Genomic DNA, 23,313 nt, shown 5'->3' with positions numbered 1-23,313 from the left:
ACAAATTATTGGTCTGCAGTATTATTTTATTACATTATTATTTAATTATTACATTGTGTTTTTACCATACCTGCTTCGTACTCTAAATTCACTTTCTTTTATTATAGATAATACAACACAATTTTGTGAAACTCCGTATAATCGTGAAGAATATATAATGAAAATACTTTTTAAAGTAAATAAATTGTGTAAAACTTATTGATGTCTTAATTATCACTTAAGAATATGATAATAGGAAAACAATTAACGTAAGGTTATGTAACCTACGTCAGTTATGAATTCCAAAGTATAGTACAATATCAATATTAATAATTTGTAAAAAATTAAAACTTATTTTAGTTTTTTCAATTTTTACTTTTTAAAGATCGAATTAATTCACTTTTTTTTTATCATCTAGCCCAGTCTTTCTCAGAGTGGGCGTTAACGCCCCCTTAGGAGCGCTGCAAGCCTACAGGGGGTGGTAAAGGGTCCAGAGGGGGTTATTGATGAAGCGATTTATGGGGGTCGATGGATGATTTGTGTTTTTCTAATATTTTAAACCAAAATAGAAACCTACCTAGTACACTACATCGATTATTTCGTTTTTCCGTTAATTGGCTTCAAAAGCCAATCCCGCAATTGTAACCTGGATTGTGGTCGATTTTTCAACGGATTTTTGATAGCATTTCCATCGTCGTATTTGTGTGAACGTGGATTTAGTGCTGTGGCAACGCTGCTAACCAAAAAGAGTCACCGAACGTGGTGACTTAAGGTTGTTTTTTTTGAGTAAATTCGCGTCTGATATTAACGAACTTGTTAAAAATCATCAGATTCATCCTTCACATTAGATTAGTTTTAAAATTTAAATTGAAATGTTTGTTTTAATTAAAATAAAAGTTTTTTCTAAATATTATTTATAAAGTTGTTTTTTATTGCTCTCATTAGAACAGTCGCATTTAAAATGTAAGCTTGAACTCAGAAACAGGATAAGACTCATATGGCACGCTATAATTAAGTTAAAGTAATGATTGCGATTGTGCTTTTTAAGATGTAGTAAAGTTAACAATTTTAAGGGGCGCTAGAAAATAATTGATTCTCAAAGTGGTTGGTAGATGAAATAAGTATGAGAACCTCTGGATCCTAGCCTAACCTTCAGCAATAATTTATTCATTTCAGTAAGGAGTTCATATTCTAACAAATCACCAGGTTACGACTCACTAATAACAGCAATAGTAAAACAACTCCCTAAGAAAAAAAGTTGTCTTCTTAAATAACATTAAAATTCTGTACTGTGACTGACTTAACTTCGGATTTAAGACCAACAATGCCTATTCTCGGTACGAATGGTTTTCGAGAAACGACTGAAAACTATAGAGATGGACCAAAATCTTGTACCAAACCATTCAGTTCGGCTTAACGAGGTCACTCAACAGTAATGCAGAAATGTAGACGAAATTGAAGTTTCTAAAATGAAGTAATTCTGGAAGACAGCTTGCGATTCTGGTTATTGCAAAATTCTTTCTTCGAGTGTAGTACCAAGCATTATTAACAAAATCTAAACTGCACCTCATCTAAATATGAAGTCTTTTGTATAAGAAAGGTAGTTTAGGGTGGCATAGAGCATAAACTTCTCTAATTACTACCAGGTGGATGCAGGTGTACATCAAGAGAGCGCGATGAGTTCTGTACTCTCTGTAACAGCAGACATTTCTCTACATCCCCGTTCAGTTACAGCAACTTTAGCAGACGTCCAGCAATCTTAGCTCCACTTTCTGACAATAAGCTTCATACAATCTAGAACATTTAATTTCAATTAAATTCCATCTTTTGTTGTTCAAAATTTGGTACTTGTGTCAGTGCATGGAACATGTGCTTTGTTTTCTTCTTTAACCTTTTTCTTAAATTACCATAGACAAATATAAAAATTATTTAGAACTTCAATTGTAAATTTTTAATTTTTTACCCAACTTTATAAATGAAATCATTTATTTTTATTAAGAAATACATAAAATAGTGTAATAATTTATGAAATTCATTGCCTTAAAGTCTTAAAAACAAATTGAACACACATATGTTCATTAAAAGGCAAAAATTAAATGTTTTGGAACGAATAATGTGTAGGAAATAAAATTATCCAGAAAATTAGATTGTTGGCCCAAATTCCAGTCAAAAAACAAGGTAAAATGCAATTTTTGTATCAGTAGAACATAATAGTATAGGAGCTTTTAGAAGAATCTGAGTTTAGGGGTGTGGGGCAGTGGAAAGGGAAACATCAACCAATGCGTATTAAGTGTACATAATATGGCTACTGTACTTCTTTCTGATTGGCTGATAATATCATGACCTGCCACAACTCTTTACTATGATTCTACACTTAGCTCCTTCAACATTATGTTCCCCGGATGCAAAATTTGTTTTTTGTTGCATTTTTAAGGTAATTTTTAAAATTTTCATTTTTATTTTAGTACATTACTAGTTTCGGTAGTCAATTTACTTTTAATCATTAAGTTTTAAGAAGTAAACTGAGAGATGCATTACTATAGAGTTTGTATAGTTAATAAATTATTTATTTTTCACCCAACTTTATAAATGAAATCAATAAAAGTTGTTTAAAATAATTAGTATGAAAGCTTTATAATAAATATATTTATAATAAAGCACTGTGACAATTTTTTATTCTTTATTGAGTTTATTTTCATTACTTTTAACTTTTAAATCATTGTTTCTTGTTTGGATTAGATCGTGTTGGATTACATTTAAGAAACTTTAAAATAGAAAGTTTCACTGAAGATTGAAATGAAATAATTTAATATACACAAGCATTAGAAGATAATGATTAAATAATTTCTGTGTGGTGCAATGTCTAGAAAACATATTAAAAATTTAAGAAATTCATTACTTTAAATAACTTAAAGTACTAAAAACAAATTGAACACATTTATGTTCATTATAAGGCCAAAATTAAGGGTTTTGGAACGAATAATGTGTAGAAAATAAAAATATCCAGAGATATTACGTTATTGGCACAAATTCCCGTCAAAAAACGAGGTCAAATACAACTTTTGTATCAGTAGAACATAATGGTATAAGAGCTTTTAGTAGAATCTATGTTTAATGGATAGGGCAGCGGTAAGGGAAACATCAGCCAATGCGTATTAAGAGTTGATATTTACAAAATATGGCTACTGTACTTCTTTCTGATTGGCTGATAATATCTTAATAATTTTGTGACGTTTGCCACACCTCTTTACTATGATTATACACTTAGCTCCTTCAGCATTGTGTTCCCCGGATACAAAATTTATTTTTTGTTGCATTTTTAAGGTTATTTTTTAAATTTTTACTTTTATTTCAGTACATTACTAGTTTCGGTAATTAGGTAATTTACGTACTTTTAATATTTATGTTTTAAGTAGTAAATTGAAAAATGCATTATTATAAGAGTATAGTATTTAAATTATAAATTTTTGTATTTTTTACCCAACTTTATAAATGTTTTCAATATTTTTGCAATTTTATATAGCTTACTATTTACTGAGTTAGTCAGTTAACGCAACGTTGCTATATAGGTATTGGGCTGAGCCGCTTCTACTCTTCGCGCTATATCTTAAGTACGGTTGATTGTATGAAAAATTGCATAGAGCCAAATTTGTAGAGAATTTTATGCTCTACAATTTTTGCAATAACTTTAAATTTCATTTAGAGCAAAGGAAACAAGATATTTGGAAAAAAAAAAGGAGAAGATTTTAGTTACCTTTGACCACTGATTTCCGGTGACGTGTATGTGTGATTCTATGAGACTTTTTGGCCAAGTTATGAAATGCCAAAACAAAGATTTATACCTGTTTATAGCTTATTGTTTATAGCTTATTACTTTTTTTACTTAATTTAATCTATTTATTCCTTGATTAGTTTTGCGATCATAATCGATAAATCCATATAAACCTGGTTATGTTCATCATTGTCCATTTGCTAAGTGATAGTCAAAGAATTCGTTTAGTTCATCAGTTCCATCGGTTCAACCCAAAATTAATTTCACGAATAAAACCTCAGAAGCAGTTGAATCATAGGAGGCCTGATAATTTTACAAAACAGAATATTCAATAAAACTCTAATTCGTTCTATTAGAGATTACAGATTACTTTAAAAGATATCTTGTTGGGGTTCATTTTGAGTTTTAAGATAAAGTATGAAACTCTATGTTTGAGGCAGATAGATGTGATTGAGGAACTAGTTTGCTTTTTTGGGCTGAGTTAAAACATGCAGCCAGAACTCGTCAAGATATTACCTCTCAATAAATTCATTTTATGCTCACTTTTTTGATGTTTTCTGTTACTATAAAAAAGTAAAGGAGAACTTGCCCAAGTGAAAGTAATGGTGGACGATCAAGTCACGATGACTGACAGAACATCGACTGAATGCTATTGAATAATGTTCACATTATTTGTTCTCTGATGAATTTGGTTTTTGCTAAATCATTTTGTTTAGAATTTTAATAGCTATTTCTATTACTTTATCTATCAAAGTTTTGTTAAATTATTTTAAAGTCAAATTGATGCATTTGTGATTTCATTTTTCCAGATTTGCTGGTGTTCATGCAAGCAATAGATGGACTTGACGAATCCAACAGCCGGAAATGAGTGGAGGCGTTGGTAAGTAGGAAAATAGTCGCGATCGACGGGCGAATAAAAAATCAACAGAAACGGCGGTCAGACTGGATCAGTTGATGTGTGAGGTGGGAGTGATGCGGGGCAAGCAACCACAACAGCCGACCTCCCAGCAACAACAGCAACCGCAGCCGCAACCGCACGGTCCGCAGACACAACAACAAGAGCACGTGGTAGATCAACAGCATGAACCAGACGACGATGATGATGAAGGCGAAGAAGAAGAATACCTATTAAAAGCTGGTCGTAACCCAGCCGGTGGTGGTCCGGACGAGATGGGCGTGGTGGTACCACCGGGTCCACCGCCACATCAACAGCCAGTACCGTCGCACCAAGGGTTTTGGATGTCCGCGGTGAGTGCAGCGGCCACCGGCATGGGCGACATGATACCTGGTGAATCTGGTTTTATATCTTCGCAACCGTCCATGGCGGAGTTCATATTGCCACATCACATGACCGCCGGCGATATGAGTCCTAGCCCTGGACAGCCTCAACCATCCTATCCGCAGCCAATGGACCAACAGCAAGCTGTACAAGAATATCCTTGGATGAAGGAGAAGAAGACGGCAAGGAAGAGCAACCAACAAGGTTAGTGCCTATTTATTTAATTTTTTTGATCTTCAGTGATGGATTTTGAGAATGTTTTGCTATTTTAGGTACGCAGTGGAGCCATCTGTAGTAATCTTAAGAATTTTCCGCGTACATTCCGTGCCCAATTTACTTAAATATATATGACGTCAGTGGCATTTACGCTCTTTAACAGTAAAACTTTATTTACTTTTCTATATTAATTTTCGATTCAAAAATCCAAATGCTCCAGTACCACTCGAAGTACCGCCGATTCTATAAAATAGCTGGAAAGTTCGAATAATTGGTATTCAGAAATTTACTCAAAAGAGCATTCTTGAGTTAATACAGTGTTCTTAAGAAGGGAAATTATTATTAATGTTCATTGTTTTTGGTGACTGATTCATTGTTTCAATAGGATGAAAAACTAAATGCCAATGTCAGTATTATTTTACATCATTAAAGGTTGGTGTGTCTTCTGTCTTGTCTGCTCATGGACTGATTGTGTCAATTAGCCCTGAAGATGTCCTAGTCCCTAGGTCGAAAGCTCGGCACAATGGAAAAAAATATAGAAAATATGACTGTAATTTGACGTTATTTTTTCTTCAGTAATTGAAGAAAATCAAGCTGGTTTGCTGCGAATTGATCATATTTCATATTTTCTTCGGCCATTTCTGGTTTTTGTGTTTTGTTGTTATTACTGGTCTTGGGAGAAAGACCCAACTCAATGTACCCAAAAGCCCCAAAGGGGCTGTATAACTTCTTCCCTCCATTGTCATGTGTGAGGTGTGTGATATTGGGGCTGTAGTAAGTTGGAAGACTGAGGGTACATTAAACCCAAATAGTTGTACCCATCACTTTAACTTTGAAAGCCTTAAATGGTGTTTAAAAAAAAACCTTGGGGGCGTGTTTTTCCTTAAATTAGGCGGAAAATCGGCGCAGGCACGAGTTTATAAGGAAATGGTGAATCCCTAAGGCCTTATTACACTTTTTCTAAGGTTTAAGGCAAACCTTAAAAAACTTATTTTTTTATAGAGATTAGGTTCTTTTCATGAAAGTGAAATGGATTTTTATAGCCACTACCTTAAATGATATAAAATACTTGTACAACACTTATGATCAATGCCATATTTTCCTCCTCAAGTTGACGAATTTCTTGAAAATTATATTGAATTTATCAGTGGTACTAAGATTGTGGAACCAATAGCTCAGAAATGTAAAATTTAATTATCTTACAAAAATTTTGTATTAATCTCACTTTTTGACAATAATTTAAAAAAAAAATCGATATATTATTTTTTTCAATAAAATTCAAAGTATTGAAGTATTAAAAGTATGTATTGCATAATGTGTAACAAAATAAAGTATAGAACGTTTATTGAACTATCGTTCAGTGCATTCATGTCCCTTAAATAAGTACGTATCTGAATTTTATTTTTGGAACTAGTTGAAGGATATGGTGATAATGAATCGATTTCTGTCATTACGAGGGTCGTTTGAAAAGTCCGTGCAAAAATAAAAACTACTTAATTTTTTGGGGTAAACCTTTTTTATTTTTCAACATAGTCTCCTTTTAGGCTTATACACTTCGTCCAACGCTGCTCTAGTTTGTTGATCCCTTCCGAATAATAGGATTTGTCCAAGTCTGAAAAATAGCCGATCGTTTCTGCAATCACCTCCTCGTTTGAATAAAATCTTTTTTCCCGCCAGCCATTTCTTCATATTGGGGAACAAATAGTAGTCCGAGGGAGCCAAGTCTGGAGAATAGGGGGGATGTGAAACGAGTTGGAACCCTATTTCCATTAATTTTGCGACCACAACTGCTGAGGTGTGACCTGGTGCGTTGTCGTGATGGAAAAGGACTTTTTTGTGGGCCAATCGTGGGCGTTTTTCTTGCAGCTCGGTTTTCAAACGGTCCAATAACGATGAAAAATATGCACCTGTAATAGTTTTACCCTTTTCCAGATAGTCGATGAGGATTATTCCTTGCGAATCCCAAAAGACAGTCGCCATAATCTTTCCGGCCGAAGGAACGGTCTTCGCCTTTTTTGGCGCAGATTCCCCCTTGGTAACCCATTGTTTAGATTGTTCTTTGGTCTCAGGAGTGTAGTGATGTATCCATGTTTCATCCACAGTGACGAAACAACGCTTAAAGTCCTGCGGATTCTTCTGGAACAGCTGCAAACCGTCCTTGCAACACTTCACACGATTTCGTTTTTGGTCAAGCGTGAGCAATCGCGGCACCCATCTTGCGGATAGCTTTGTCATGTCCAAATGTTGATGCAAAATATTATGTACCCGTTCATTCGAGATGCCGACAGCACTAGCAATCCCACGCACCTTCACTCTTCTGTCATCCATCACCATATCATGGATTTTATCAATGATTTCTGGAGTAGTAACCTCAACAGGGCGTCCAGAACGTTCAGCGTCACTTGTGCCCATATGGCCACTCCGAAAATTTTGAAACCACTTATAAACTGTTCTAATCGAAGGTGCAGAGTCACCATAATGTTTATCAAGCTTCTCTTTAGTCTCCTGAGGCGTTTTGTCTTTCATAAAGTAGTGTTTAATCAACACACGAAATTCTTTTTCGTCCATTTTTTGAAAATCACTCGACTTCCTCGATTCAAACGAATGCCAAACACAAAGAAATAGACCGATCTGGCTGAAACTTGGTGTGTGTTCTTCCAAGAGATGCTACTAACTAAACATAACCTCGATACGCGCCAGTGGTGCTATCTTTCTGACTTTGCACGGTTTTTTCAAACGACCCTCGTAATTCTGCAGGAGCAAGGACCTTTTTGCTTTTAGGATTATATTGTGTTCGCTGGAATCTAGGTAGAGGGTATAAATAAGATTTCAATCCTCAAATTTTAAGCAAAATTTATCAAAAGAATTATTTGATTCAATTCTTTTTTAAATATAAAATTTAATGATATACTCGTATTATTCATTAATAATAATAAGCCGATACGTCACTTCCATTTTTTAAATTTTTTTTTTGAATATTAATGATCTACAAGGAGGAAAAATAATTATTCCAACATTAAAATGTTATTAAACATAATTTTTCTCTGATAGAATCGCCTTTCTATTGAAAGATTGTCTTACAAGGATATGCAACTCAGATATATCATGCTAATTTGCTACATGTGGGTTCATAGTTTAGAGTGCAACCGAATTTTCGACACGTAATATACGGCTAAACGGAATCTCCTACTTGTAGTACACAACTTAGCCAGTATTTGCATTTAAAAGCCAAATACTGTGACTACTGCCAGCAAAGCAAAGATATTAAGAAGTGGCTAGTTTATCGATTAAAATAAATGCTTGAAATTATGCTCATTAAGTATTAAGTATATCTTCATTATTAAATACTAGGCGGAAATTCGTTGAAATAATTGAATCTCAAGTTCCGAATTCTTACATTAAATAGGTATAAATCGATTTGTTACATTTAGGCAAAGTTGTGCCTGGTTTCTATCTCCTTAACAAAAACTTACAGTTTAAAAAGTTAAGTATAAGGGTTGATTAAACGCCAAAAGGTACACAAATCAGCAAGTACCCAACATTTCATTAATACTTCATTGATATTATTTAAGTAATTTTACCGCATTAATTTTCATTAATATTTTTTAAGAATTTATTAGATGTCACATACCCTTATGCTGGCCATTTTCATCTACAAAATATTTGTTCAAGTAGCACACCATTTAACTTAGATTGACTGTAATATCTATTTATCTATAATAATCAAACTATTGATTACAGGTGAAAAAGAAAACGTTATAAAAAATAAAAAAATATGAGGCTACAAAATTCATAAACTTTTTTAAAAATTGCTTACACCAACATACATCAATGATTTTATTTATTTTTATTTTTAAATAAAAATCGTCGGTTTAAGTTCATTCTGCGATTAAAGTAATTGTTATTGTATGAAGTAGTCAAACGTTTATAATAATAGGTAATAATTATCTGGCTTTATCGCAAATAATATAGTTTTCTTCAATTACATTCTCAATCTAGGTGTTCTTCCCACAATGTTGTGTATATGTAATATAAAATAAATAAGATATGCATATTTTTAGGACAGCTAATTATTCCAGTATTTTACCATAAGTAAAATTAGGGGAACTAAATTAAATTACAATTGAGAAATGAATAAATAATGTTGAATAATCTACTTGTTATTAACTGTGTGTTATTTGTCCTCACGAATATTTCGGTAAGACGAATTCAAGACTGAAATATTGCTTTAAATCCTCCGTGATTCAAATTTAAACAGTAGCCGACTCTAAATTTGTCTTTTTCTAATTTAACATGCATGTATATGTGACAACTTTAGAATCAGAAGAATAATTTGGAATAGAGTTAAAATAAAGTACCTATTTATACGAAGATATAATATACATTTTATCACAATTATAACTATTATGAATGAACTGGCCAGCATAAGGGTATGTGACATCTAATAAATTCTTAAAAAATATTAATGAAAATTAATGCGGTAAAATTACTTAAATAATATCAATGAAGTATTAATGAAATGTTGGGTACTTGCTGATTTGTGTACCTTTTGGCGTTTAATCAACCCTTATACTTAACTTTTTAAACTGTAAGTTTTTGTTAAGGAGATTTTTGTACCTTTTGGACAGATTTTCCTTTTTGTCTATTAGCAAAGTTACATATCTGCTTTACAGATTGGATTTTTTTAAAATTTGGAATAAGCTATTCTATCATTATAACCTGATAAGGTGTTAAATCGGAACCGTAACTACCACTGGAGAGATCTTTTTAAAGAATGGTTATAGTTGCGGTCCCCAAACCATCCTCAATAACAATTTTTTTGAGAAAGCCTTTTTATATAAAATAGGAAGGTATTTGTACGTAAATAGCAAAATTAAACTGCGATTTCAGTACTTCCTTTTAAGAGGAGCAAGAAAAATAAACTGCGATTACAGTACTTCTTTCTAAAAGGCAAAGATTTTGAATCGAACGACAATTCATTGATGTAAATCGGTTCACTCATTGATAATTTTAACGATTGCAGTACTTCCTCTTAGTAGGTGTAAGAGCATGATGGCACTTCACAGCCACGTAGAGGAGCTTTAATCACTTCTTCGTGCTAAATTTTATCAAAATCGGGTTAAGCTTTGTAGAAATATTGGTAATAATAGTTTTAGAAAGGGCCTTATTTGGGTGGGGCAAACTCCCCTCCTTATGAGGCATAGCGTCGAGACTTTTAAAGTACAAATCTGTACAAAATTTCGATTCGATTGACACTCCATTCATGAAAATCTGTTCACGTGTCGATAATTTGAAACGATTGCTATACTTCCCCTTAACAAGTGTAAGAGCAGATCGTCGCTTTATTGTTAGGTAGGGGAGCCCTAACCCTATCATCCTACCAAATTTTATCAAAATAGGGCCAAGATTTACAGAGTAATTAGTAATAATAATTTTGGAGGGGGCCTTACATAAAGGGGGCTAACTCCTCTCCCATTCGATGTACAGGGCCGAGACCCCCAAAAGGCACATCTACATAAAGTTCCGAATCGAATGACACCTCATTCATGAAAATCGGTTCACGCGTTTAGGCGCTACGTTGTTTACAAAAAAGGTAACAACAAGAACAACAACAAGAAGAAGAAGAAGAACAAGAACAAGAACATTTTTTGAAAAAGCCGTTTTTGCTCATTTTCGGCAACTTTTTTCTCGAAACCTATTAGATCTGGGTGGTTGCAAAAAAATTATAGTTATAAAGGAGAATTTGGAGTAAGATTTAAAGAAAATTTGGGAATTTTATCTTTTATAGAAAAATAGAAAAAAATTGTCAAAGTTGGGTGTTTTTCAACGTTACACTTTTTCGTGCAGTTTTTGATGGTCAACCCTTATACAACTGTCCTACCGGACAGTTTTAATTTTGCTTATTTTGATGATGTTATACAATTTTGAAAACATATTGCCTGAAATAATAAACTTTCAGACTTATTGCATCTTTTTAAACAAAAAGTTAATCTTCTTCTAAAAAGATGTGCAAAAGTTTTACACGTAATATTGTGAGCAATAATTCTTACTGAATTCATTACTAATAATTGTTATTAACCACATTACTGAGCCTCTTTAGATGGTCTAAGTATAGTTCGAAATGGAGACAAAAAAAAGGAGTTATTCTTTCTCAACTAACCAAAACTCCAGATTCAAGTATTATTGGGTAAAAGAATTACGTAGGAAGTAAGGTCAATGACTTTTTTAAGTCAACCAAAATGTGCCATTGCACTAGATACGCACCGGGCTTGACACGTGCGGCGTGATCGTACAAAGACTCAGGTAAGAAATACAGGTAGAAATGGATGGAGTATCTTCGGACCATCCAGTGACGCAACATTGAAAATGCCGGCATGCCATAAGTCACCTTTCACATACGTAACACTTATCTATCCATTAGCCAAGCATTGACAAATGAGATGGTCACCTTAAATTTTACATTTTCAAAACAATTCTTATTACCTATACCTGGAATTTGTAAAAATAAGGTTTTACGTGATAACATTTTTTTTTCCTCGCCTAGGTTTTAAGTGCAAATAGACACTTTAATTTAAACTTACTAAAAATTGAATTTCCAAAGGCTGCAAACTAGAAATCGAAAATCTTCATCCAAAAAAAGAAATTTCAAATTTTTATTTGAAGCTGTATCGTTTTGGTACCAAAGTGGATTTCGTAATTTGGGAAGATTTTTTATCCAACACTTCTGGATTACCGTGTTTGACGAAACGTTTGCCTGAGTATTATCAAGGTTGCTTTTTCATCTTCGTAGTGAAATTGGCAGCTATAGGATTCTAAGAGATTATTCCGTTTTTAGTATTTGCTCTCAAATGGCTTCCACGATTTCTTATTTAACTTGATGAATTTATTACGCTAACATAAGCTTACAACTTTTTTTTTGGGATAGATATTCTAGAAAATGCGTTTTAATGCAATTCTGCGGAAGAGGAATGGTTATGCTATACTTTCAAGCAGAATTCCTCAGCCTTTTTTGCCCTCTACTAACTTCTATTTCCTCTCTCTAGCAGACGATAAATCTCCCAAAATACAGGGAGATCTTTTCTTATACTAACACTAATATTTGCCATTGTACTATGTATATTCTACTGACACAGAAGTGTTAGAGAGGAAGCCGAGCGGTTAGAGGCGAGAAAAGCAACACTAAGATGTATATTGTGGTACTGGGTTCGATTCATCTGCCTTGGATTTTATTCAATGGTTAATATGGGAATAATACGGGAATTCTGGGTTCGAATCTAGTTACTGGCCCTTAGATACCTCTTTTAGGAGCTTCTTCTGTCCATTGATGGTAAGTGTTGTCTGTAACGAGAGTAAACTGTTCGAGGAGTGGCTACGGTTGCCAATGATCCCAGATGTTGACACGCTTTAAATAAATAAAAGAAAAAGAAGTGATCCTATTAGGTGCCTGAGACAAAGCTTTGTCCTTTCGCTTAATTAAGTAGAATCATAATATTTAATCTAAAACAGTATACTACACTTTACTGAACAAATATTTCGAAATTGGCCATCATAAGGGCCTGTAACATCTAATCAATTCTATACAATATTAATGAAAAGTTGTAATGTTGCAAAATTACTTAAATTATATAAAATTTGAATAAAACACGTAAGCTTTTTCGAACGTTTCTAACTGGCTGAAATTACTAGCTGAAGTATTAATGAAATGTTGGTTACTTGCTGATTTGTGAACCTTTTTGCCGTTTAGACAAACCCTTATACTTAACTTTTTAAACTGTAAGTTTTTCTTAAGGAGATTTAGTAATAGTTCTCACCAGTAATTGTCTAGTTGCAACAAATTATTTTGGATAATACCCTACTTAACCCTAACTTTTAACGATAAAAAAGCCGGTCTTATTTTTATTATTTATTTGTAATTGATTTAATTATTAATTTTTTTAGCACACATGTGTAAAAGTGAAGTAATGCCTTCTTTTTCAGGCGTATGCGATTAGCAAACACACTTTACTATAAATTTTTCATATTAACCATTAAATAAAATCCAAGGCCTAAACCGGAACTCGAACCCAGTACCGATACATCCTAGCATAGCGAACCTCGCCTCTATTCACTCAGATATGTTGGCACTGTGTTTTTTTCGAAATAAATGAATTTGAATGATGTCGGGTAGTGTCTTTAACATTAATGCTTACAAAAGCTTCAATTAAAAAAAAGGAAAATTCAGTACTATAGTTCACCAAATGTGTTGAACATAAGAGAAATATGTTTTACAGCTAAGTACATTGTCCTGAACGCTGTACAGTTAGAAGATAAGAACATCTGCCTTTTGTGACCATATACTTTGGTCTTCTAGTTGTAATGCAGCCGACCAGGCGCACACTCGACTACAAATAACCCATTATTCCAACTATTGTTATATTCTCTCCGCTATTATCATTTAATAATATCAAATTCTATGCTATTACTAGTTATCATACCGTTATTTTAGCATTTACACTGAAGTTATTCTGAATGGAATTTATTTCTTCTTCTTCTTCTTGATAAATCTATTGTTGATGAGGTAAATTGTCAGTTGTTTCCTCGTTTCAATAAAATAGTGTTACCTTTAATTCAGTAGTTTTGCCTAGCATAAGATATACTTTTAATCCATTGTATGAGCTTATATGCGGAAATAATAGACTAATATGTATATTTTATAGCAAATGGTAAAGTTGTTTGACTTAGAACAGTTATTATTTAAACAATTCATGCCGGAAGATATTACTGTATAAATGACCATTATTAACGCATTGTATCTAAGGAAGTGGAATACTGCTAATTTCATAATTGCAGGTTGATTCTTAAAGAACGAAATAAAAACTTCAGGAACTCGATAGAAAATTCATTTTAAATAAATTGTGATATATAAACAAAATAGGTCTTGTATCAAGTTACATTTTTTACTGCCTAACTATGCAAATAAACATCCAAGACATACCAAAAAGCGACAAAGTAAGCTATCTGGGAATTTTACTTTGTTAAAACACTGCATTGCCAATCCGGAGTCAATTTGACTCCAAAAAAATAGGAATGGTCTCTGTTTCCCACATCTCATAGCTATCCCGAAATGCTCTTAGATATGCTATCCCCACTCTCTCACCATTTGATAGTCAGGAGCTGAAGACCATGGAATTCTTAGTTTCTTTTTTGCAGATTAGTTTAATTGAATCATAGGAGTCATTTTGACCAGATTAGCATTACTCATAAATATATAGGAGTCATTTCGACTTCTGATTGGTAATATAAGTAGATTTTCTGTTATTATCTTGCCTCCAGATTATTGCCTAAATGCTTATTTGATAAATTTACATAATTTTCATAGAAAGTACCAAGGCACAAAAAAAAAGCCTCTTTCTAGAATTGATTTTCTATCCGAATTGCAGCAAAAACTTGCAGCGAATTGGGTAATTTCCGATCCGTGTCAACAGCGCACAGTAATTGAAAAAATAGTGAATGTAATTAAAAAAATGAAAAAGCCCCTGATCAGTAGGCAGTCAATCAGGATTCTAGTAAATACTGAAATTACTGCGATCCTAAGTTGAAGTTAATTCCTTCTGCGTGAAATGTTAAACCCTATTTGTGGGCAAAATTTGTTTTTTCGTTCTTAATTCCTATCCTTTCTCATCCTTTAATGCAAATTTTATTATTAAAATTAAAATCAATATAAAAATAAATTATGGAGTCAATATGACTCCACATTGGCAATAACTGACTTAAGTTCGAGCATTGGCAATGCAGTGTTAATAGACTAACCTGCCTCCTAAATACCTGACTGTCAAGACAAGAACTAAACAGAAGATGCAATCTGAGGCGGCTAAATGAATCTAAGTCCACAGAGACACTCGTACAGTACTGGAAATCCACATGGACTTACGCAGTGAGGGATACCAAACCATCTAACATACCTAGAATACAGTCCCTTCGAAGGCGAAATTTTCGGACGCATCTTTCTACAGTTCCTGGGGTACACACAAATTTCTTAATATATCTTTTATTTTATCCGTCGTGTGATGCATGTTTACCGTATCCCAGATCTATTGGAGCTTCATCTATCGTCAGAGGTTGATTATTCAGATTGGTGTAGAGATTTAGACTTCACTTAACGTCTCGCGCTACTGAAGGAAACGTTCATCAAAAGAAAAACAAACGGTAGGACCCAGTAAAGGTTTGTTAGTTTGTTTGGAGGAGGCATGAGAATGAACTGCGACCTTTTAAAGTCTATTGTTACTTCTTACTTGTACCAGGAGAATCCCTACAGCACCTCCTCCAGTCCCAGATGTCAGGAAAATCTTAGTATCTAATAGGGTACCTCCAATTTCCCAGGAATCCTAAATCTTCCTTCAATAATATCCCTGATAGTTCCTGCCGTCCTTGAAGTCAGTTAGACGATTTAGTTGGAGTTTCCACTAACCCTGTCTAGAGGCCCAACCTCTCCCCGGGTACCCTCTGAGCCGACAACATTCAGTGTGGTAACCTCTCAGTTTGCAGAATCATTTAAAGGTTTTATTTTGTAGCTAAATGTTGACCATATCCCTCATCCTTCAGCTGGCACCTCTACAGGTTTGGTGACTTCTTGTTCCACATCTTTAAAAATTAAATAAACATTTTATTGGTGTATCAACTATTTAGAAAACAAGAAACTTAACCCTCAACTGGTATCGTCGGGTCAAATTTGACCCGCGCGTTTTCCTTGTCTGTGGCATTTCGAAGGAATTAACTATAAACATCTCCCCTTCTCTGAATTCTCCTCTTTCATCCTCAACCAACAATCGACCATACAAATCAGTCGTTCTTGTGAGGTGCAAGTAAATAAAATATAGGTTTTGGGTCGAATTTGACCCGACAATACCATTTACTTTGTAACTTTTTTTCTTAATATTTTTTATTTTTATGTTTTGGAGTTTGTTTTCTGTTCTAATTTTTAATATTATTGCTGATAACTGGCTCTGTTCAGTTAAGCTGGTCCATGAACTAGGAAAGCTGAATTTGTCTTACTCGGGGACATTACGAAGAAAATAAAAAAGAAAACCCCTCTTATATAATTCCAAATAAAAAAAACTACCGTCGGAACTTCATTGTTTGTCTTTACTGGCAACAAAACGTTGGTTTTTTGAACCAAAACCAAACAAGTATGTTATACTCGCATCATGATAATTTAGTAATTGCAGAATTATGGGGAATTCTTGGAATGAACATCTAACTTTAAGAAAATAACGTTTTTCAGTAAATATTATTTTTTGTTCTACTTTTTTTGTAACTTAAAAAATGTAACCTTTGCATTTTTTAACTTTTTTGTTTTTCTTAACCTTATAAAACAAATTTAACAAAATATTCATCATTTTCGATTGTTAAATAAATTTTCTAACAAAAACTAAATCGATTTAAATCATATCAATGACTTTTTAAAAGTAAAAGCTGTCCCGACGATACCAGTTGAAGTTGAGATTTTGTGGATACCAGTTAAGGGTTAAGATTTATGGTTGAAATATGGACACTAAAAGTTTTGGAATGGAAACAAAATGTAGGGTTAGCTACGTTCTCAGGTGAAATATTCAGAGTTAATTTTTAATTTTCAAGTTGGTAGAACAACTAAGAAATCATAGTATAAATTATATTCCCCTCCTTTAGCTGGTAAACCACTACTTAAAAAAAAAAATCACAGTACGGTTGGTAATTTTGTAAAATCTGATTAAAAACCGTCAGATTCCCCAGCGGACCCTCCTCTACCTTCAACCACATCCGATCTTCTGGTTCCTCCCCTCTTCACAGCTTCTTGGATTTTTTTTTTGTTCACCCTGTTTTATTCTCCAACCGTGTAAAAAATAGCTAATTAAGCACACAGCTCCCCAGTTTTGGCCAGGTTTTTAAAAGAGGAGCAAATTGCTGGCCCCTGGGCTGTTTCATTGAAGGGTAGTTTGGGCAGTGTTAAAAGTATATGCTTTTGGTAGAGAGGGTGGGCAAGGATCGTAAATTTAGCTCGGGGGAGTTTTGCTCCTTTTGCTCCTTTATATATATATATACATATTTTTTTCCTTTTTCCTTAACAAAGCTATAATCCTGTAGTTGTGTGCTTTATATAAAGTTACCATATTCTAAGTTAGGGTGAGCTTTTTTAAATCTGTGGGGGCTTCCAAATTTACAACACCTTGTAAACCACATTCGATAAGTACTTGTTTTCATAGATTTACTTTGTTGCTCTATAAGTGAGGAAACACCCTCCAGCCAGCCTCCGAATCCAGCGACCAGTACTGACGAACTGCGCAATACTGTGGAGCTTGGAAAATAAAATAAACACTTCTTTTTTATCTGCATCCCCCACACCATTACTTTTGGCTCTTTAAAAAGCTCTCAATTTCTTTTTATTATCTTCCCTTTATCCTTCGTTCTACCATCCTATTTTACATCCCACAAAGTGGTAGAAATTGTATAAGTCCTCCGCTATGGCGGGCTGAGGAGTGAGAGAACTTTCTTATCAGGTTTTCCGCTCGCTATTTATGGCTGTTCGATATGTACAATCGAAAAAGAAAATGGGAAGGAGAGGAAAAGAGATAGAAGAGAAAAAAAGATGAAGGATAAAAGAAAAAAAAAAAGGTGAGTAGGAGCAATGGTCCTGAAGAGTTCTTGGAGGACATGGAAGGACTTGTTTTATTTACTTCGGAAAACTACATTATTTGCTAAAGCAACTACACCGACCAAGTATTTTTATTTTCTCTAACTACTTACTGCTCGATTCAAATATTTGTATTATTTACTTTCTTTTTTTAGGAATATGGATCTATATTTTCTCCTCTTTTAAAATAAATGTTCAGCAATCACTTTAAACGAAAATTTTTTTTTCAATATTTTGTCTAGAAACTTATATGAGCCGTTCACTGCACAAATCGATTGTGGAGATATGCCATGAAATACGAGGGTCGTTTGAAAAGTCCGTGCAAAGTCAGAGAGATAGCACTACTGGCGCGTATCGAGGTTATGTTTAGTTAGTAGCATCTCTTGGAAGAACACGCACCAAGTTTCAGCCAGATCGGTCTATTTCTTTGTGTTTGGCATTCGTTTAAACTCCATATGAAAAACTAAACGGCAGTTATTAATTATATATGACTGATATGATGTTAAAGAATATTAAGATGGGTCATCTAGGTGGACCTCAGCTGGTATAATCACCTCCTTATTCGGCCAAAGAATTATGTAGGTAATGGTGGAATTTAGAGACAGGCATTGTTGTCTAATAGACGATACTAACGTCGACAGGGAGGAAACCGAGAGGGTTTTACTGCTGCTGGTGGGCCAGGATGAATTATGACCTACAGTGGTCAACTGGTGTAAGTTTGGTGTCCAGTACTTGTAGAGGTGGTCTGCGGTGTTTGCCGCTCTTCTAGCGCACCACCCGGACCAATGTGTCACCCTACTGAACGGGGGCTCACACCCCCCGAAACAGCTGATATTTATAGTGACGTTTATAAGACTTACCGCCTTCCTATTGCTAGTAACTCATCCTCCAGCAGGAGAGAACAAACCCCTTGTATATTTATAGCGCTTTGCCCTTTAACACCATCTTAAAGGCAATAGATCGCTTCCTCCTTAAATGCTACTTGGATTCTTAAAGTAAACTCTATATCTCCTTAACAAAAACTTACAGTTTTAAAAGTTAAGTATAAGGGTTGATTAAACGCCAAAAGGTACACAAATCAGCAGTTCCCAACATTTCATTAATACTTCATTGATATAATTTAAGTAATTTTACTGCATTAACTTTTCCTTCACATTTTTTAGAATTTATTAGATGTCACAGACCCTTATGCTGGCCAGTTCATTCATAATATTTTTTTATTATAATTATGATAAAATGAGTGATGAATTATTCTGAGTAGTCACATATACATGCATGTTAAAGTAGAAAAAAACAAAGTTAGAGTCGGCCACTTTTTAAATTTCAATCACGGAGGATTCAAAACAATATTTCAGTCTTAAATTCGTCTTACCGAAATATTCGTGAGCACAAATAACATACATTTAATAACAAGTAGATTATTCAACAATATTTACTCATTTCTCAATTGTAATTTAATTTAGTCCCCCTAATTTTACTCATGGTAAAATACTGGAATAATTAGCTGTCCTAAAAATATGCATATCTTTATTTTCTTTATTTTATATTACATATATATAACATTGTGGGAAGAACACCTAGATTGAGAATGTAATTGAAGAAAACTATATTATTTGCGATAAAGCCAGATTATTTATTACTTATTATTACAAACGTTTGACTACAACATAAAATAACAATTACTTTAATCGAAGAATGAACTTAAACCAATGATTTTTATTTAAAAATAAAAATAAATGCATAAAATTATTGATGTAAAAAAAGTTTATGAATTTTTTAGCCTCTTATTTTTTTTATATTTTTTATAACGTTTTCTTTTTCACCTGTGATTAATAGTTTGATTATTATAGATAAATAGATATTACAGTCAATCTAAGTTAAATGGTGTGCTACTTGAGTAAATATTTTGTAGACGAAAATGGCCAGCATAAGGGTCTGTGACATCTAATAAATTCTAAAAAATGTGAAGGAAAAGTTAATGCAGTAAAATTACTTAAATTATATCAATGAAGTATTAATGAAATGTTGGGAACTGCTGATTTGTGTACCTTTTGGCGTTTAATCAACCCTTATACTTAACTTTTAAAACTGTAAGTTTTTGTTAAGGAGATTTTTGTACCTTTTGGATAGATTTTCCTTTTTGTCTATTTGCAAAGTTACGTCTGCTTTACAGATTTTTTAAAATTTGGAATAAGCTATTCTATCATTATAACCTGATAAGGTGTTAAATCGGAACCGTAACTACCACTGGAGAGATCTTTTTAAAGAATGATTATAGTTACGGTCCCCAAACCATCCTCAATAACCATTTTTTTGAGAAAGCGTTTTGAATAAAATAGGAAGGTATTTGTACGTAAATAGCAAAATTAAACTGCGATTTCAGTACTTCCTTTTAAGAGGAGCAAGAAAAATAAACTGCGATTACAGTACTTCTCCCTAAAAGGCAAAGATTTTGAATCGAACGACAATTCATTGATGTAAATCGGTTCACTCATTGATAATTTTAACGATTGCAGTACTTCCTCTTAGTAGGTGTAAGAGCATGATGGCACTTCACAGCCACATAGAGGAGCTTTAATCACTTCTTCGTGCTAAATTTTATCAAAATCGGACTAAGCTTTGTAGAAATATTGGTAATAATAGTTTTAGAAAGGGCCTTATTTGGGTGGGGCGAACTCCCCTCCTTATGAGACATAGCGTCGAGACTTTTAAAGTACAAATCTGTACAAAATTTCGATTCGAATGACACTTCATTCATGAAAATCGGTTCACGTGTCGATAATTTGAAACGATTGCTATACTTCCCCTTAACAAGTGTAAGAGCAGATCGTCGCTTTATTGTTAGGTAGGGGAGCCCTAACCCTATCATCCTACCAAATTTTATCAAAATCGGGCCAAGATTTACAGAGTAATTAGTAATAATAATTTTGGAGAGGGCCTTACATAAAGGGGGCAAACTCCTCTCCCATTCAATGTACAGGGCCGAGACCCCCAAAAGGCACATCTACATAAAATTCCGAATCGAATGACACCTCATTCATGAAAATCGGTTCACGCGTTTAGGCGCTACGTTGTTTACAAAAAAGGTAACAACAAGAACAACAAGAAGAAGAAGAAGAACAAGAACAAGAACATTTTTTGAAAAAGCCGTTTTTGCTCATTTTCGGCAACTTTTTTCTCGAAACCTATTAGATCTAGGTGGTTGCAAAAAAATTACAGTTATAAAGGAGGATTTGCCCTATATTATAAAGAAAATTTGGGAATTTTATCTTTTATAGAAAAATAGAAAAAAATTGTCAAAGTTGGGTGTTTTTCAACGTTACACTTTTTCGTGCAGTTTTTGATGGTCAACCCTTATACAACTGTCCTACCGGACAGTTTTAATAAAATAGGAAGGTATTTGTACGTAAAAAGCAAATTTAAACTGCGATTTCAGACCTTCCTTTTAAGAGGAGTAAGAAAAATAAACGGGTGATTACAGTACTTCTCCCTAAAAGGCAAAGAGGCAAAGATTTTAAATCGAACGACAATTCATTAATGTAAATAGGTTCACCCATTGATAATTTTAACGATTTCAGTACTTCCTCTTAGTAGGTGTAAGAGCATGATGGCACTTCACAGCCATGTAGAGGAGCTTTAATCACTTCTTCGTGCTAAATTTTATCAAAATCGGACAAAGCGTTATAGAAATATTGGTAATAATAGTTTTAGAAAGGGCCTTATTTGGGTGGGGCAAACTCCCCTCCATATGAGGCGAAGCGACGAGACTTTTAAAGTGCAAATCTGTACAAAATTTCGATTCGAATGACACTTCATTCATGAAAATCAGTTCACTTGTCGATAATTTGAAACGATTGCTATACTTCCCCTTAACTAGTGTAAGAGCAGATCGCCGCTTTAATGTTACGTAGGGGAGCCCTAACTCTATCATCCTACCAAATTTTATCAAAATCGGGCTAAGATTTACAGAGTAATTAGTAATAATAATTTTGAAGGGGGCCTTACATAAAGGGGGCTAACTCCTCTCTAATTCGGTGTACAGCGTCGAGACCCCCAAAAGGCACATCTACATAAAATTCCGAATCGAATGTCACCTCATTCATGAAAATCGGTTCTCGCGTTTAGGCGCTACGTAGTTTACAAAAAAGGTAACAACAACAACAAGAAGAAGAAGAAGAAGAACAACAACAATTTCTGAAAATACCGTTTTTGCTCATTTTCGGCAACTTTTTTCTCAAAATCTATTAGGTCTGGGGGTTGCAAAAAAATTACAGTTATAAAGGAGGGTTTGCCCTATATTTTAAAGAAAATTTGGGAATTTTATCTTTTATAGAAAAAGAGAAAAAAATTGTCAAAGTTGGGTGTTTTTTAACGTTACGCTTTTTCGTGCACTTTTTGACGATCAATCCTTATACAACTGTCCTACCGGACAGTTTTAATTTTGGCAATAAAATTATTTGATTTTTTTTGCCCTTTCTTCAGATGAACCCTAAAATCTTTTAACTGTTTCATCCTGTGTAGAGACCCCAAGTGCTTTGTGAAGAATCTATTCTTGTCCCCACACATTAGAAGAGTTATTCCCAATGTGTTATACCAGATGTAGGCTGTTGGAGCAGGAATTCTGACAAAACAAAGAGTTGAAAAAACAAAATTTGAGTGCGTTAAATACGGAAAGATCGTTAACAGTATTCTACAAAAAAACTATAGTCATGGAGTCTTTCTGAACGCGTTATATGCCTTTGACAAGATGTAACATCCGAGACTTCTTGAAAAAACTTCTTCCTCGCACATCTTATCCTAAAATGAAATCCTTCCTCACCAAATTCTGCTTCAAAGTGCACGTTAGCATTGAATATTCAGGCACAAAACCTATGCTAGCTGGCAATCAGCTAGGTAAGATCCTTCGTCCTGCCCTGACTCCTTTTATTTCTAATATTACAATCACTATCTATTCGGATGATACTCCATAGTCTCCTCACATCCGGAGAACCTTGAAGACTCTTAAAATGTACAGAACTATCCTTAATCTTATAAATAAATGATGTTTGCACTGACAAATTAAATTTAAGCTTAAAAAAAATCTGCGCACCAATTACTTGTGTACTAAGACGACAAACCTACATAAAAATGACCAAGACATACCAAGTTTGCCAACTGGAGTTTTTCCTGGTTCGTAGACTAACTTGGAATCCACATTCTCAGCAGAAATGATAAGAACTAAGCAGGCGATTAGGCGATTGTTCGGACTGCATTCTACTGTGAAAATACTCGTAAAACTATTTTTATTTTTACTCTACTTAAAAACAGTTTTTTGACCCATGAGTTCCACCAAATCCTTTAATAACCAGAGAATATAATTATTAAAATATAACATTCAATCCAAAGTCCAGTGGAAGAATCGTCAATGCTCTTTTCTACGTT

The 23,313-nt window shown here is 33.8% G+C and overlaps 1 protein-coding gene across 2 annotated transcripts in view; it reads left to right on the top strand.

The window, feature by feature from the left end:
• Window positions 1-23,313, top strand: part of pb (homeobox proposcipedia) — a 163,383-nt gene that overhangs the window by 22,467 nt on the left and 117,603 nt on the right. For both annotated transcript variants that reach the window (XM_074124259.1, XM_074124260.1), the window contains exon 2: window positions 4,561-5,234. In XM_074124259.1, the coding sequence (XP_073980360.1) occupies window positions 4,706-5,234 (529 nt within the window). In that variant the 5' untranslated portion in view covers window positions 4,561-4,705. The remainder of the gene's footprint in view (window positions 1-4,560; window positions 5,235-23,313) is intronic.

The sequence above is a fragment of the Rhodnius prolixus genome, unplaced genomic scaffold (genome assembly GCF_049639745.1).
Source record: "Rhodnius prolixus isolate KJV_2025 unplaced genomic scaffold, Rpr scaffold_3, whole genome shotgun sequence".
NCBI classification, from domain to species: Eukaryota; Metazoa; Arthropoda; class Insecta; order Hemiptera; family Reduviidae; genus Rhodnius; species Rhodnius prolixus.
This window is presented reverse-complemented; position numbering and strand designations above follow the sequence as displayed.